Below are 17205 nucleotides of genomic sequence, written 5' to 3' on the forward strand. Positions count from 1 at the left end.
TTATCTTAATTAACTTTGAGTTGCATTGCTAGAGCATATAATAGATTCCACACCATTGTGTAATACATGGAAAAATAAAATAAAAGGTGTCCAATGAAAAGGTGAGCATAAAGTCTGGGCACATAGGCAAACATTTATAAGTAGGTAGAAACTGGTTGGACCACAATTTTCCCTAACTGGACTGGGAGATATAGCCATTGGGTCCCTCGTTTTCCAGATCTTTTTAATCCTCTTGATTTTTCTTCTGGGATATGATAAAGGAGAAGGTTAATTCAGTGAAAACCAATGATATTAACCATCTGAAACACTGCATCACAAATGAATGTGTTAGGATCGGTACGATTACTGCATTGTGTTCATGCCAATTTTGTAAAGAGCCTCGAAATGTGCATTGCTAATAGTTGTTGGAACTATGTTGAATGTCATTACTTTAAAATGTACTTATTTGTCTACGTGTTCAGACTTTCCCTGCGTGTCTAATATCAAAAGACAAATGTTGGTTTCATGGAACTAAAACAATACATTGTATATCTTAAAATGGAAAAAAATTATCAAACTCTAGCATTCTCCTTGTATTACATGTTTCCTTCATTGTATAAACTTATAATACAAGAAAATGTAAAAATTTAGAAAATTGCTCTCCTGGGACCAGGAAGATTCATTATTTTTAGTTAAACAGTTATTTCAACAACTGAAATGAATTATAAGAATGATTTTGAAGCCCAAACACAGAAGCATAATGAATATAACTTAGTGGCATAGATACATTTAATGTCAAAGGCATCTCAATACACCAACATTTGACCCTTCATTACTCTAGATCTTGTTACATTAATATACTGTATTGTTTACGTACAACCAAGTTTCCTATCACAACGGTGGCAAGGAAGAATGGAATGCAAGACCAGTCTCCAACAAGCATACAGTCCCACATGGATTCAATCCACTCTCCACACAGCACTCGGAATACAATCATAAAAGAATGCATAAAGTCTGTAAAGTTCCACCTAGGTAAGTCTCCTCCCGGAAAGCGATCCACATTATCTGAAATGAACATGAACATATTACTATCTCAGAGTGAGTTACGTGTGCTTACAAATCTATATAAACATTTATGTTTGTTTTTCTTTCATGCACAATACAAATTTATTTATTTAGTCTTCTGTCTGAGTGTAGAGGAAGGGGGAGGGGGGTACAGTTTCAGTTCAGCATGAAACGCTAATTGGACATTATATACTTATTTTAACACTACTTTTCGAGATAGTGCCACTTCTCTCATACTCAGATGAAAGTTATTTTGCCTCTGGTGGGAATCAAACATATAACAGACCCATGATTTTACTACAAATTTGGAGCTCTAAGCAACTACTCCACAGAGCCCTTGCACCAACCTCAACCAGATTCTCATTTGCTTTATCTTCATAAACATGTTTTGCTTTTTCTAGTTACTTATATTCTCCAGTCTTTTTAACTTTATAAAACGTCTAGGTTAATTGACTCATCCTCCTTCTTGGCCATGCGATCTAAGGCACTGTACTTTCGATTCAGACTGCGGGACGGCATGGGTTCGAGTCCAGCAGTGTGAGTCTCTGGGTTTTCAGCCTGATAGGACCGATGGCAACTCACCATCGTAAGGAAATTGGGGAGCTACGAGTGAGTAGTGTAACTTGGTCTGGAAAACCTCCCGTAACGGTTGAGGGTTTGACGTCAACCCATTACCAGTTGAAGATCTCCACACCTCTAGGTAGGATTGTGGGAGGGAGACTGGCAGTCAGGAGATACATCAAGGCCTGTAGAGCCACGGTTTTTTAATTGACTCATGAGTTGTCGTGCATGTTGCTCATGAACTTAGTGTTAGAATAAGTGTAGGTAAAAAACAGTAGAGAATGAATAATGTCCAATTAACATTGCATGCTAATGTAGAACCTTTGTCACTAACAGAGAATTATTAGTTTCAGTTTGTACACAAAAATTACTACTACAAAACTGCATATGACTAAGTGCCATGAATTTGGACATATATGAAAGTAAGTTACAACTACGACAATATTAGGGATGGACCAATATTAAATTGCTGGCAATACTGGCAAAGTGCTGATGTATAATTTACAGATACCAATAGGCAATATTCTACTGATCCAATATAAAATTACAAATGTTCTATGAAAAATCTGAATGATTTCATCACCTAAGCATGCAATGTTAATTCGACATTATCAATTGTCTAGTGCCTTTTAACTATATTTATTTCAACACAACAATTCCAAGAGAGCATCTGTAGTAGGTTCGATACCCACCGCTGGCAAAAATAAATTTGTTCACATGAAGATGAGAGAAGAGGTGTTCTCCTGAAACATAGTTACACTAACATTCAGAGAATTATTAGATTTAATCACATCTTAAATTAATGTATGAAATCAAGTGGGTTTTGCCATTTAAAAAAACTGTAATTTTACTTTGCAAAACCAGGATATATGAGTTATATTTACATTTATAAAAATACTAATGGAATGGGAGAATTTTGCACTTCTAAGTTACAAGCTGGTTATATTAGTATTAGATATAGGCAAAAACAGAAATTTATCAATAAACCAAAACACCAATATGCCTGTAAAGGCCAATACTGATAAGAATGTAAATTAATTTGGTCCATCTCTAATATAAAATAAAAATAAAGCCACTGCATTCCTTTCTTTTTATTATATGTCAGTGTGTGGGGGGTAAAGGCGGTCAGGGGCGTGATGCTGATCACATCACCCCCACTCACGACCGGATCAAGAAAGTGTGGGGCGTTACCCCCACACCCCCTATACGCCTTCATGGCGTGGAGCTATGCACAGGGGAACACTTTCACTTTCAGTGTGTCAACTCCCACTGCACCTTTTGTCTGGCAACTGCATTAATTATTATACCACATCCAAACTTCATAACAGTATCACAATGGCTGTTTGAAGTTTTTTTAATATGCAGCTAGACTAATACGTATATGCACATGCATCTACATATTCATTCATTGTTGTACAAAGCTCTACAAATTACATGTGGTTTTATTGAATGCAATTTCCTTATTGTAGAAGCAAAGTCTATTAGTAAGGTATTATTGAAATCTGTTACATTTGAACTCTGAAACATGTGGTGCTTTATTTCCTTTTTATAATTTTTTTATATCAAATATCTTCCTATACAATATTGTTTGTGTGCAAAATTGTCATACTAACCTATATAGTTCTTTCCAAAGAGTTGCATACCCATCACAGCAAAGATGAAAATTATAATGCACAATACAAAGGTCAGGTTACCCAAAGCACCCATGGTTTTACCCATAATGGAGATTAGAAGGTTGAGTGTTGGCCACGATTTCGCTAGCTTGAAAACTCGAAGCTGTAATGTAAAGATGAAATTTCATTAATTCGATATATTTTTTTCTAAATAAATCAATGATATGTGTTCTAAGGCAGCACATTGCTATATTTGTCAAATTATACAAGTTAACATGAAATACACAAGTAGCAATGATAAAAACAACCAGTGTTTGGAAGTAACTAGTTACAAATAACATTTTTAGGAATCATAACTGTAATTTGCCACTTTTGAAAGTTATAAGCTGTAGCTGTTACTTTTTTTTGCAATAGAAAAGTTACTTTCCGAACACTGAAAACAACCAAGACAAAATCACAATGCATCTTTTTTTTGTTGACAGTCCTAATTACCAGACTGACCTTGATCCTTCTTCAGGGATAACATTAGGTCTATGAACAAAACAATAGTACATGTTGTGACTTTGCCTTAGTGATTGTTATGATGTTGACAACACACATGAAATATCACCTTCTTCATGGTAATGATAAGTTATTCTGCTGCTTTTGCTAGAAATAAACTTACACAAATTGATAAAATTGTGATTTGCACATATGTAAGGATTCAAAATTTTACATTCAAACATGAGACATCCTGTGAACAAAACATCTTTTGCAAAGATTCATGACTAATTTTGCTTCACACCTGGGAGTTTCAGATTTTAAGATGAAATGGCAGTTGAAAATAAAACTGAGGGTGGACAAAGAATTGCAACTGCTATCAAATTACAACTTGTAGTGTGTTTTGGGGTAACTGTTCAAGGAAGGAGATATATACTATATATGGCCTGCAGAAAGTCACACTGATCTATCATTTGCTTGAATCACAACACAAAAACAAAACATCACACAGCACAAAAATGAAAAGTCTATCGACGTTTGGAGGATATTCTCATCTATGTCATGATGATAAAATGGAAGAATAAAAGGCAATAACTAAACTAAAACCCAGTCAAAACTGAACATTTCTGGGCATTATATCGACTGTTATTCAAATAATAAGCATTTCCTCATACAAATGTGTTTGTATCATGTTGAAATTTAATTAATTAACACCGAAGGCTGATCATAATGAAGACAAGAAAAAGAAACTTACCAATCGAAATGATCTCAACACTGAAAGACCTTGTACACCTTCCAACCCTAACTCCAGCAGGGAAAGAGCAACAATAATAAAGTCAAAAATATTCCAGCCTTCTTGGAAATAATACTTGGGACTCATCGCTACCAGCTTCATTGTAGCTTCTATGGCAAAAGTAGCTGTGAAGAACTGGAAGATGAAACAATACAATACAGTAATGCATGAAATTAAGAACAGGATAATTTGTTTTCTATTTTCTTTCACCAATTCAAGCTGTTCAAGAGTGACTTCTGTAATATTTTTGTTTCCATGATTCTTTGGAAAATTTGTTGCAACAAAATTCTCCATCACAATCATAAAGCTTTATGTGTACCCCACACCTGTTCTCATTATGGAAACTATACACTTACAATCATTGTTTTTCTTTTGTTGTTACAATAGTACACCTTGTAATCAAGGGTCCCAGGTTAGATACCCAATGGAGGCACATTGCACAGTGATTTGGATTCCACTTTAAACTCTAGGTCCAGTCCAGATTAGCCTATCTGTGCATCGATAGTATACTTGCAACAAAAAATCATGTTGTAGTATCATCACCCTTCCTTCATCTAAGCTTTAACAAGAACCTATTATGATCATATTAGCCTGTTATGGTCCTCAAAATATTCTTTTTCCTGGATTACTATTTGTGATAATGCTGTGTGATGAACATATTATGTGCCTAATTTTGAAATGCTTTTACATTTCTTATTATTTAATGGAGACATCAGGCAATGTGAGAACAACAACAGTGAATTGTGAACATAAACAAAGTAGACATTGTTTGTTCATTTTTTAGAATTAACATTATTTGTAGGAGTCTCTGCACAGAGATAAAAACGGTTTCTCCCTACTAATACATACCTGAAATACCTACTTGTAGTATTGCTTTCAATTTAAGAAACACATTTTTTCTGAGTAATTTTACAAAATACCTATTCCTATTGTACTGATGTCATTTGTTCTTTTCAAAATCCTGATGTCAGTATTTGAATGCCAGACAAGAATACTTGAGTTATTTTAACTATTTCATCCATTGTGTGCCATTCACACATACAGTCTTTCTTGAACAGCTTGCAAAAACTTTTTACTTTGAATACTCTTATTTTTTTTTACTTTTGACGTACGGTAATAGAACTTATGTTATACTTTTACCATCATATACCACTGTTGCTTGACCTTGTGCCATGTGCCACTGTGCCATGTTTCCTCTTCTGTTCTTGCTATCCTAGCAGCCAGGTCTTTTTATTACCTTTGTATGCCGATACTACTTACTTCTAAATTACCAACAATACTTCTTACAAATAGATGACTACACTTTCACATTACTACTACGAGTTCTACTATTCCTACAATTAACTTCAGTTTTATGATCACTTGGGAGTAGGGTTGAGTTGATACTACTTTGAACTAACACAAATATTATGCTTTATACTTTAATAGTGTAACAATTTATATTTGTTCAAGATAGTTATGAATGGTAGAATGTAAGATTTCTATTGCAAAACTACTAGTGATGTAATGAAGCAGGACATTAAATAAATCTGATGCTTATACTTAAACATTTATGTATGTACAGTCTCGGACACTGTCGGCTTGTAACGATTCCATTGAAAGTCAATGTATTCATTACAAGCCGGCAGTGTCCGTGACTGTACAAGGGGTATCCAGAAAAAGGGAACGTTTTAGTGTAAAACAGAAACGACAAATGATGTGTGCAAAAAATTTATGATACAGAAACTACATACCTTAATCTACTTTTCTGCATATTCGCCATACCTATTCAAGCACTTATCATAGCGTGATACCATCATTGTTCAGTTACAGCCATTGTATTCAACCATGGAGTGACAATGACAGTATGCTCCTTGGTCAGCAGTCGAGGGACCCATCTGGCAGAGATTTTCTTTAACCGAATGTGTACTGTAACAATTTCGTAAAATTGCAGGTAAACATTCATGCAGAATGTCTAACATGAAACGTCGGTCAGCCTGAATTGCTTCATCGATCTTTGTCTTTAAGGCCTCTGTAGGTGGAGTGTGCTGTGTGCTACAGTCGAATGTTCCTTCTTTCCAGAAAGCACTTTGCCACGGCTGATGAACTTAAAGATGCTGTCATGGTTGAATACATTGGCAGCAACCGAGTACAATGGCGGTATCAACAAGTATGATAAGTGTTTAAATTGGCATAGCAAATATGTGGAAAAGTAAAGTAAGGTATGTAGTTTCTGCATCATAATTTTTTTGCACACATCATAAGTTGTTTGTGTTTACACCAAAACGATCCTTTTTTTCTGGATGACTCTCGTATGTATTTGTCAATACAATCACAATGGCATTTCCAGTATTCCAAACATAAACTCTATAAAAGTAGTGTTACTATCTCCTCGAAAATTTACACTGGTATGGAAGCAGATGTAAATAAAGGGTTAGGGACTTGGAAACATCATCAAAATAGAATGTTAAAGTTATACAGCATAGGTTATTCCTAAGGAAATGATTTATATGTAGCCAAAATGTGATAAATATGGATACTGACATGTGTAAAAAATGTAAATATATTGAAATGTGTAATGCAATATTTTTCAGCCATGTCTTTCATTCCTACGCTAGATTTAGGTTCCTAACTGTGGGCATCAGTCGATATGGTTCAGGCCTACTAGAGTACCTCAACAACAAAAATAGTTTTTATTTGATCTTACAGTGTTACAATAAATATAACGAATGATTTCATCAATCAGGCCAAGTAGCTTAATCCTTACTTACTGAGATAAATTGTGTTCATACGATTATTGGCATATATTAATTTCGTTTCTTAGTCTTTGATGCTTGGTCTGACAAACTTTGCCTTTATAATGTTTCTAGCATAAGTGAAAGTAATTACAAAATGAACTATAAATCTAGAATATATTCCTTCCTTCTGTCTCCCCATAATCATGTAAGTTTGTTCAGAAATATCATCACATAGGTTAAGTGATTAAAATTTCAACTATAACCTTAAACATTTTCATGGTGAGTGTCTTCTTTCCAAAACAGCCCCTCCCACACACACAAATTCAGATTATCCACATTGAGACAAACTTGATAATCTGTATTTAATTATAGAAAACCCAAACTGCCACCCATATAATATCATGCTTAAAATTACCTTCACTAGAATATACTGATACATACCTGAGATTTTTCTTTCTCAAACTTGTGGGAACATTTTGTCCCTTCTCCAAAGAATGATAAAAGATAACTGAAAACTTGTGATGTACCAGACCCCATGTAATACATATAAACACATTCAGGGAAATAACTATTCGAACATTGGACAAAACATCAAGTCAACAAAATCTACCATGTACTGCACTGTAATAATGTTTCAGTAGTAATAACTTTTCTTCTGCAATACCATAACATTCAACATAATTAGTATCAAACAAACAAAATTAATCTTAAATTATTCTAAGATATGTTAAACAAGAAATTACATAAAAAAAAATGAATCTCAAAATATAATAAGAATTCCTACATTTTGTGCAAAGGTTGCTGCATGTGGGCTACACAAATAAAAAAAAAACAATTGAACAGTTACAAGCAAGTACAGCTCACTAGAACTTTTATCTTTAAGGATGTGCGCAACTTAAAAAAGTGAATGCATGTACCTAAAAAGCAACATACTGGCACGTACAAGTGCCTCAACATATAAGAAACGCACACACACTCTCTCATGCATATTATTTACATGAATTGGTTCACGTATGTATATGATAAAATAAAAATAGTAAGTTGCTCATACTGCAAGTGTACATGTACCATACGTACTTACCCTTCTATTTGTTGACCACAAAATTGCATCAGATTGAATCAGTATACGCAAGTGAGCCAAACTGCAGATGTGCCATGTTGAATGTTTGCATAGGTACAGAAATATACTGCAGAGTTTGGAGTGAATTTAGGAAATCTGGCCCATTGCCAATGAGCAAAACTATAAGCAGCTGACAAGGTGATAGGGTAGAAAAGGAAGCTGATAACTGAAGCTCTCGTTGCAAAGCAAACAAAAAAATTAGCAGGAAGTGCATATTTGTTAGAGAGAACAGAAAAGAAAAAGAAATGTGACCAAAACTTGACAATTTTTAAGGTAGAGCCAAAGAGCATTAGTTGTGAATAAAAAATAAAATGTAGTACTGGTGCCACGAGGAAGTTCACTTACAAATAACTTACAAGCATAGAAGCAGAAGATGTTGCTTGTGACAAAGTACAGTTGTGGAAGCCAAATTTGTCTTTTCTTTGTAAAAAAAATATCTTTTCTTATCACGCAAACTTACATAGTTGCCACGCTTAAGAACATGTTCCATCTGGTCCTCCATATTGTGGTGGTCCAAGGCCATAAATAGTGTGTTGACTACAATACATAGGGTAATAAATAACTCAACAAATGGGTCGAAAACTATCAACGCTATAAATTCCTGGATTTTTATCCACAACCAACAGCAGTCCCAAACACAGAATATGTCTATGCCCTTCATACACAATGCCAGGATTTTGTCTTTTAACTTTGGGCCCTCTTCATCTTCATCTGTTGGAAAATAATAAATGGAAACTGTATAATGTTTTAGTAACAATCCTTATAACATTTCGGGGAGATTGAGTATTACCAGCAGGCTGATGACGCAGAATGTCCCACAACATTAAAAAATCTCCAGTTCCAAATTTCAAAGGAATAAACAAAATTTTTGCAAACTAATATGTACAACTGGAGAAAGATTAAAGTGCAGGACATTTAAAATTTCTGGAGCATCAAAAATAGCAACAAAATATGCAATTGTGTAACTACGGTGGTGTTTATGAGCTACTAAAAATAAGCCGTGTCTATTAACCTGTTATATTATATACTGTTATAATATTATAGTGACGAAGCAGTGCAATTTATAGTGTAAATAGAAATATTGTGAAAGTGCTTTTAGAATTAATCCTAAATGTGATTACAGTAATTGGTGAAAAATATAAGCATATATGTACATGTTTCATAAAATATTCTTGATACCAACAATATAGAAATGGTTAAAGAAAGACAGCATATGTCATTATGTATTAATGGTTTCATGCTATAATGCAATTCACAAACATGAAACCACTACATGCAATATTATATACACAAGTTATTTTTTTATTATGTCCTGAAAATTTTATGATATAGTCGCCTGAATATTTAAACACTAATGCACATAATTAGGTACGTGCATGTTGATTTTAAACCTGCAACAAATTATATAGTGGATTACTACACATATTTATTATTTTTATGATACAACTCCTTCTATACACCAAGTCTAGGGCAAATTTCACAATACATACTTTATTCTCAAACATTTCTATATTTACAGTGTGTTTCCAGGCAGTATATACAAAGGAAAGTGTAACAAATCTCTAAGTGTTTATCATCACTGCATAAGAATTGTGATTTTCAAATCATTCATTTATGTATCTTCACACTGTGATTAAAATTGAAATGGAACATCATTGAATTTGAAATTGTTCACGGCCATTTGCTTTATGATTTTTTCTTTTGTTGTTGTTGTTGTTGTTGTTGTTGTTGCAACAATGCCTTCAAAACAGCAATTATTTCCAAGTTCTGGGGCTTCCAATTACATCCACGGATTGTTAGTATTGTTGTATATCTTGCGACAGGCATATTAATTTGCAATAGTTTCTTCAAGTAAGTTGCCTTGCTATTGTTCAAATAACAGTTATGCTTGGCAGCACTCAGTGTCTTGTGCCATATGAGTATTTTGCTTGATCTTTTCAAATATATCTTTGTACTCCTTGACTTGCAAGATTAACCTTTTCTACCATTACTGTCATGCTGTAAGAACTGTTATCCATTCTTAACGCCCAACAATGGCATATTAAGAGGAGGAGGAGGAGGGGGGGGTATAAATTCTAGCTTTATTTTCATCCATGGATTATAATGCAAATTCATAGAGACATTTAAAGGGCTAAAAATGGCTACCTAATGGACCCTTAATATTTTGTTTAAAAATGTACAACCTATAACAACATACACTGCCATTTCAGTTTGTATTTGGTATTGTAATATTTATATTAAGAAAATTAATAAATATATTTAGGAGTTGACTTGCATATAATTTTCATGATGCTTAATGTGTATATGTATATTAACAAAGCCTAATTCAATAATATGAATTTTTGCTTATGTAGTAATATAAAGTAATTTGTCCATTTGTAATATAGACTAATATTTAAGTATTTTAATAAAATAAGCATATGCAAATGTTCTTATCTTTTACTGATATGGTAAAGTTAATATTTAAGTCAATTTTCTTGACATCCCTATTATGTTTATTTGGTTACACAAAATGTACGTTTCACCAGAAATTTTGACTAAATGACCAGCCATACTGGCTAAAGTTAAATTAGCTCATCTGCAAGCAAAGGAAAACTTAAGCAATTGAAGTAAGATTAACAGGTCCACCAGTCATCTGAAAAGCAAATCTGCAGACACCTCCTGGAAACCTAAGCCTGAAACAATTTTCCTTTGTTGCAGAAGTGTACTAATCAAATGCCCTTCTACCAGCTGCAACAATTAAAACCTGCATTCAGCACCAATGCTTGCTGTTGTTGTTTGTTAACAAAATAATTAATCCTGACAAGACAAGACTTGTTCTTTTTATCTTAGGTTTACTTTGTTGCAGACTACAGAATTAACCTACACGACAAATATATCCCTTTCAGACTCTCATGCAATCATTCTTTTCCAAAATTATTTATTTCAGCTGATACTGGACCAAGAGCAGTACTCTAATCAGAAAGAATTAGTTCAAATTAAGGCTGAGATCATTATATTATTTAAATAATACTGGTTCTAGGGCTGCCACTGTTACAGATTCCATCCAATATCAATATTTCAATGCATTAGCAATTTCAGTTTTTTAAATTTTATGGATGCGACAGACTAATTTGTACATTATTGGTACACTAATGGGCATATTGGTAAATAGGTAATTGCCAAATTATTTTAACAATTTGATTTTTTCTATAAATATCCTGCAACTTTGTGCAAAATTCTGTCATTTTGTTATTATTTTTATGTACTTTGCAGGTACCAATACCAATACAAGTGCTTGAAAATTGTAACAATTAAAGGTTGTTCAAAATACTGATTAATATTATTGTGTAACTATTTAATTCCAATTATAAGCATTAAATTATCAGAGTCTTGCTTCAAAATATTCAAGAATGTCAGAATATAGGGATGGGCCAATATAAAATTTTGGCCATACCGATACAGTACAGATATAAAAATTACTGATACCGATAACCGATATGCTACCGATCCGATATAAAATTCCAAATTCTTCATTGATCATCTTAAATGAATGTTACCAGATGAACCAAGTTTTTGCAATGCAAAAGAAGCTTCATATTTAAACATTTACTTTGTAAAAAAAGAGTGCAGAATGGTGATTATATGTTTATATCCATAAAAATTATAACAAAATGGCACAATATTGTAGCAAATTGTAAGATATTTATAGATTATCAGATCGGTAAAATTATCAGTAATTTTACTAATAAACCGATGCATCAATATGCTTACATTGGTCAATACCGATAAGAGTATCGATTAATCTGTCACATCCCTACAGATGAACCACTATTTGTCTCCATTGGATATGGAAGCCAATAAACCTCTTGATTACAAAGCAACAATATTACCACTAGCCATCGGAGAAGCCCTACTTAAGTATCAAATTTCATTGTCAAATAACAAGTAGCACCTCAAAGTGTTATTAATCTGATTATGGTGCAAACATACGAGGGAAGGGAATATTTTGGTCCATCTCTGGTAAACTAATTGTCGTTTAACTTGTCATTTAGAGCAATTCATAGCTACTGACTTACACAAATCTAGCCTTCATCTAGATAAGTTTCCCCAGATATAAGGCGAGGGAAGGATCTGCATAAAAATGGTCTATATTTGTACTAGTTTATAGTATTTTGAGAATGAAATGAGAGAAAATATTACTCTATCATAAATATCACACTCTCACTCAATCAGACCTGTTACTACATTCAAATCAAATCAGTTTCAATGATCTTAGCCAATAATAAGTATTACATAAATTCTATGTAGGGCATTTGATTCCTATCCTTTATAATTAAACTTAAATTAGTTCTTGCAGCAGTGAGGGATGGCTTGACAAGAAAGCAGACAGATGTACGGTTAACAGCTCACTGCTACAAAATTAGTAAACATGTGTTCACATATAGCAGATGTTCAACTCTGTCAGTTTCAAGAAATTATTTTTCCTGGAGTTTATTTAAAATTGCCAGAATGAAATACAAATAAACATACACAGACATTGTTCTGAATTAATGATTATGTAATTTAGTTTTGAACTGTTAATGGAATTGGTTCTAAACCTTAATTATTTATTTTTCAGTATGATTATCAACTTTAAAAAGCTCACAACTTAATACTTGAGTTTGACAATTAGTATGCAAAATACAACAGGTGGTATGTAAAAAATTACAGGTACTTACTAGAAAGTAATAGCATTTTGAGAAGTTTAATTTTAAAATGAATGTCAATAACATGTAAATAATTCAAACTTGTTGGTAGAGAAAAAGGTAGCTGTAGCAAAAGCGTATGGTGATTAATGATCTAAAGAATAAGATTGATTTAAACTAATCTGGACAACCTTCCTTATCTCATCTTCTGGCACTTATGTGGACAGTCTTCTAGTACAATTATAATGAATTTGCAAGAAACAGTAATTTATATCAAAAGTAATGCTTGATACAAAAGTAAACATTTTTGCTCTACAAATTATTTTACACATTTCCTTCAGTATCACACTTCTTGAGATTTTATTGATAAATATTGAATTAATCTGCTATATCTTCCACATGTCACCTAGATATATGTGTAAATCAGAGTGTTCACTATGTAAATAAGGAAACACACATGCAAGTACGTTACATTCCCAAGCACATTTAGTAATTGATTTTTACTGGTTGGAAAAATAACAGCATTGCGTAACATGCTCATATTTTCTCTTTCTTAACATCAAACAGAAATTTTAACAAGCTGATTTCTAACATAGAAATGCAATGTAGCACTATACTTATAGACACTACATCTATAGCAATCGTTGTATATAATATCTTGTCGTGGTAGAAATCTTAAAACTGTTCAAGACGTGACTGCATCTCATGCAATATTTATTGTTCTTTCTATAACAAGTTCATTTTATGTATCGGAGAAAGTAAGACTATGTTGAAATAAAGTAGTCACTTATCCACAAAACTGTTTCCTTAAAATTTTATTTTTATTTTTATTTGCTCTTTTAATTTTATTGGATGCTGTTACCAACCTTTCAGGAACTAAAGGCCAGGCCAGATCAGATCAGATTAGGTTAGGTTCCTGAGAAGATGGTAGCAGTGGCCATCAAAATTAAATCATCATCATCATGGATAAGTGAATATTTCTCTCCAGTATTTCAATGTTATTTTAGTTGTGAGAGATTTCAGAGTTTATACTTGTATTTCAGAAAATTACTATTAACTTGCATTGTGAAAATATGACTGAGCTTCTGTGATTTGATTATTTTCCTTAATGTCCACCAATATATCTTCTAGACATAAAGTAATTTATTTTTAAATATGTAAATCTTCTGGTGCCATTTTCATTCAGATGTAGATCAGATAATTGTGTGGAATCCAAAGAGGCAACATGCACGTAACATGTCAAAATTTACACGAAGTTGTAGAATCCAGTATTTTGTTGCTGCATATTGTATGCCACTTGGAAACTTGATTCTTGCATGTTGTGAAACCATTTCCATCAAAGTAAAATGGCTGTGCATAAATTAATAGAATAATTAAATCAAGAAGACTTAGGTAGGCAGGTAATGTGGCACAAATGGGACAGGAAAGAAGAGTTTACAGGATTCTTGCTGGGAAACCTGATGGTAAGAGACCTGTAGGAAGGTCAAGATCAAGATGGAGGGATAACATTGAGACGGACCTAAAGGAAATTGGTAAGGATGGGAAAGATTGGATTGATATTGCCCAGGATAGGAACAGATGGAAGGCTTGTGTTGCCGCAGCCATAAACCTTTGGGTTTAAAAAGGTTAGAGTTAGTTAATTATCTCATTGGTGAAGAAGAGAACCATTTTTGTGGAAGGACAAATTATTTTTTCTTATACACTGACCTTCTTGAAGAAAGCAATGCATGAATCAACTGGGTCTATTAGACTAGATTTAGCAGAGCTACTTTATTGCCTGTGTTTTTACTAGTTCTCCCTTCCTTTCTTCTATTCTGATGATGGGGATGCTACATCCACGAAATGTTGACAGGACCTTGTGACTTGTTATTTTCATGATTTGTGGTTTCTTGTGTTTGTATGGTTTTTAACACAAGGCACTAAGGGAGATTTCACACCAGAGCGACAAGCAACATGGGCCCTTCACTCTATATGCAAGCATTCACAGTGAATACACAAACAACAGAGCAAGGTGACACAATGTACACCACTGAGAAAACAGCCCAAGCAACATGTGTAACTTGTTACATCTCTGATTCAAAAGGTTGCATTATTACTGAGAATTCACTTCCAAGAAATATGTGTTGCATGTCACTTTGGTCTAAAGATTTTGTACAAGGCAACTTCTTGCATATATGATTTGATTTTTGTCATTTAGTGTTGCTTTTTTGGTCATTTTTGGGCAATCATAATGATGAAGATGAATGATGAAGTGACACTCACAAAGAATACCCACACCCAGACCAGGATTGAAACTCGGGACACCTGGCATTCATAGTATGCTGTGCTAACCTCTCTGCCACGAAGATCAGCTTCTTGCATATATTATTATTTCACACTTACACTATTTGAAATAGTCCCGCACTATGGCCACGCTTTGGGCTCTGACTATGAGATGCATGCAGGTTTGAGTCTCCTGGGTAGGGTGGCCATACGTCTCGTTTTGACCGGGACAGTCCCAGTCCGGTCATCCTGTCGATATGATTAAAAAAACACTATTTGTCCCATTTTATAAAAGTCTTGAAAATTCAAATATAAATTTGAGAGAAAAAAAGTTGCTAGAAAATGCTATAAAAATGTTAATGGAATTTTTAAACTAACGTGTTGCAAAACAGCCTGACTGTGTTTCAGGTACTTCATAACAATCAAAATGTTCCATTGTCACTGAGAACTTTCGAGCAGACAACTTCGAGCAACTTTACTGTTAATTTAGCTCACGTCTCGGGTTGTATTTTTTGTGAGCATTCTGTTATTTGTAGAGCAGTACATAAGCATGACCAAGAAGTGTACATGTCGTTTCAAAATGGACTTGCAACAAATATTTAAATTCGTGCATCTTGAGACAAACTCAAAAGTAAAATCTCGCATTTTGTGTTAAAGTTTTTCAGGGAGTTTTATGAACAGTTAGTGAAGAATAAAGCTGTTCTCAATAAGATTGGTTCTTCTGATATAATTACTTCTGGCATTCCTCAACTTTAGCGTAGGACTAACATCAAAATTTGATCAGAAGGGACCACAAACGTTACGTAAGTCATACCAAGATTATAAAAATAATATATTTTGACAATGGGATATCATATTTTATTTATTGTTTATGATGAATAATCATTTATGCGGTCCATATTTCAATAAATAATAATAATATGTTAATAATAACAATACATTTATAATTAGACCACCAAACTGATTTTTCAGGAGGGGTTAAACTGACCTCCTTGGGATGTCCCATTTTGGGGGCAAAATATTATGGTCACCCTACTTCTGGGGGAAGCGTAACAACTTTTCTCCTGAGATTTCGGCCTATGTATGGGACTGATGGCCACCCAGCATTGTGAGAAAATTAGGGAGCTACGAATGAGTAGAAAAAAACAGTCATGAAAACCTACAACAACGACTCGGACTTCATCGTGCTGACCACAGGCCACCCCTTAACTGGTTGAATGATCTTCCACCTCGGATGAGTAGAATCAGGTGGGAGTGAGGCCGGCAGGTAGGCCCAGGCCCCCCATAGACTGTTGTGCTGCAGGTTATTATTGTTGTTATTATTACTAGTTGAAATACTCTATTCATCCCCAAAACTATGACATATCAAGCATTATCTAAATGTTGCATCGGCAGAACTTCACCATTATATTCTCAAACACTGGACACTCTCAGAGTCAATTCACATTAGTAAGTAAAATCTGATATTGTGCTTTCATTTTAACATGACCTGATTTGATTAAGAAGTGCAATTATGAATTCCTGTTCATAAATATACTTTTAATACAGTCTCAAATATTACGATGCATAGGATATTTAATTTCACCTGATTAAGAAGAGCAAGTTATAGGAAGAAATATCTCAAAACATGCAAACAATACACTTATGGGATGCAAATACACAAATCACTAAAACATGCAAATTCTGCTAAAGGAATCATAAATACACATTCTGGCCATCAACTCTCTCTCCCCGCATAAAAAAAAAATCAACACCTCAAGGAAACATGATATATACACATGACAAGAACATACACTAGAAATGTATTATCTTCAAAGAAAGTAAAGTTTATACACACTATTGCATTCATATTGAATTATACAAAAAGCCATGCACCATTTATCACCAGCAGTACTTCACATTGTTGCCCTGTGAAACATCATTTAAGTTTACTACTTTTAAAATGCAC

At 33.7% G+C, this 17205-nt stretch overlaps 1 protein-coding gene across 44 annotated transcripts in view; it reads right to left on the bottom strand.

The window, feature by feature from the left end:
* Nucleotides 1-17205, bottom strand: part of para (sodium voltage-gated channel paralytic) — a 386365-nt gene that overhangs the window by 50487 nt on the left and 318673 nt on the right. For 28 of the 44 annotated variants that reach the window (XM_083141023.1, XM_083141029.1, XM_083141055.1 and 25 more), the window contains 4 exons: nucleotides 8789-9063; nucleotides 4453-4626; nucleotides 3219-3381; nucleotides 857-1044 (listed from right to left, as the gene is read on the bottom strand). In XM_083141023.1, coding sequence (XP_082997149.1) covers nucleotides 857-1044; nucleotides 3219-3381; nucleotides 4453-4626; nucleotides 8789-9063 — 800 coding nt within the window. The remainder of the gene's footprint in view (nucleotides 1-856; nucleotides 1045-3218; nucleotides 3382-4452; nucleotides 4627-8788; nucleotides 9064-17205) is intronic. The other 16 variants (XM_083141047.1, XM_083141045.1, XM_083141044.1 and 13 more) reach the window with 1 other exon arrangement.

This window comes from Lepisma saccharinum, chromosome 19 (genome assembly GCF_977018435.1).
Source record: "Lepisma saccharinum chromosome 19, izLepSacc3.1, whole genome shotgun sequence".
In the NCBI taxonomy this organism is placed as follows: Eukaryota; Metazoa; Arthropoda; class Insecta; order Zygentoma; family Lepismatidae; genus Lepisma; species Lepisma saccharinum.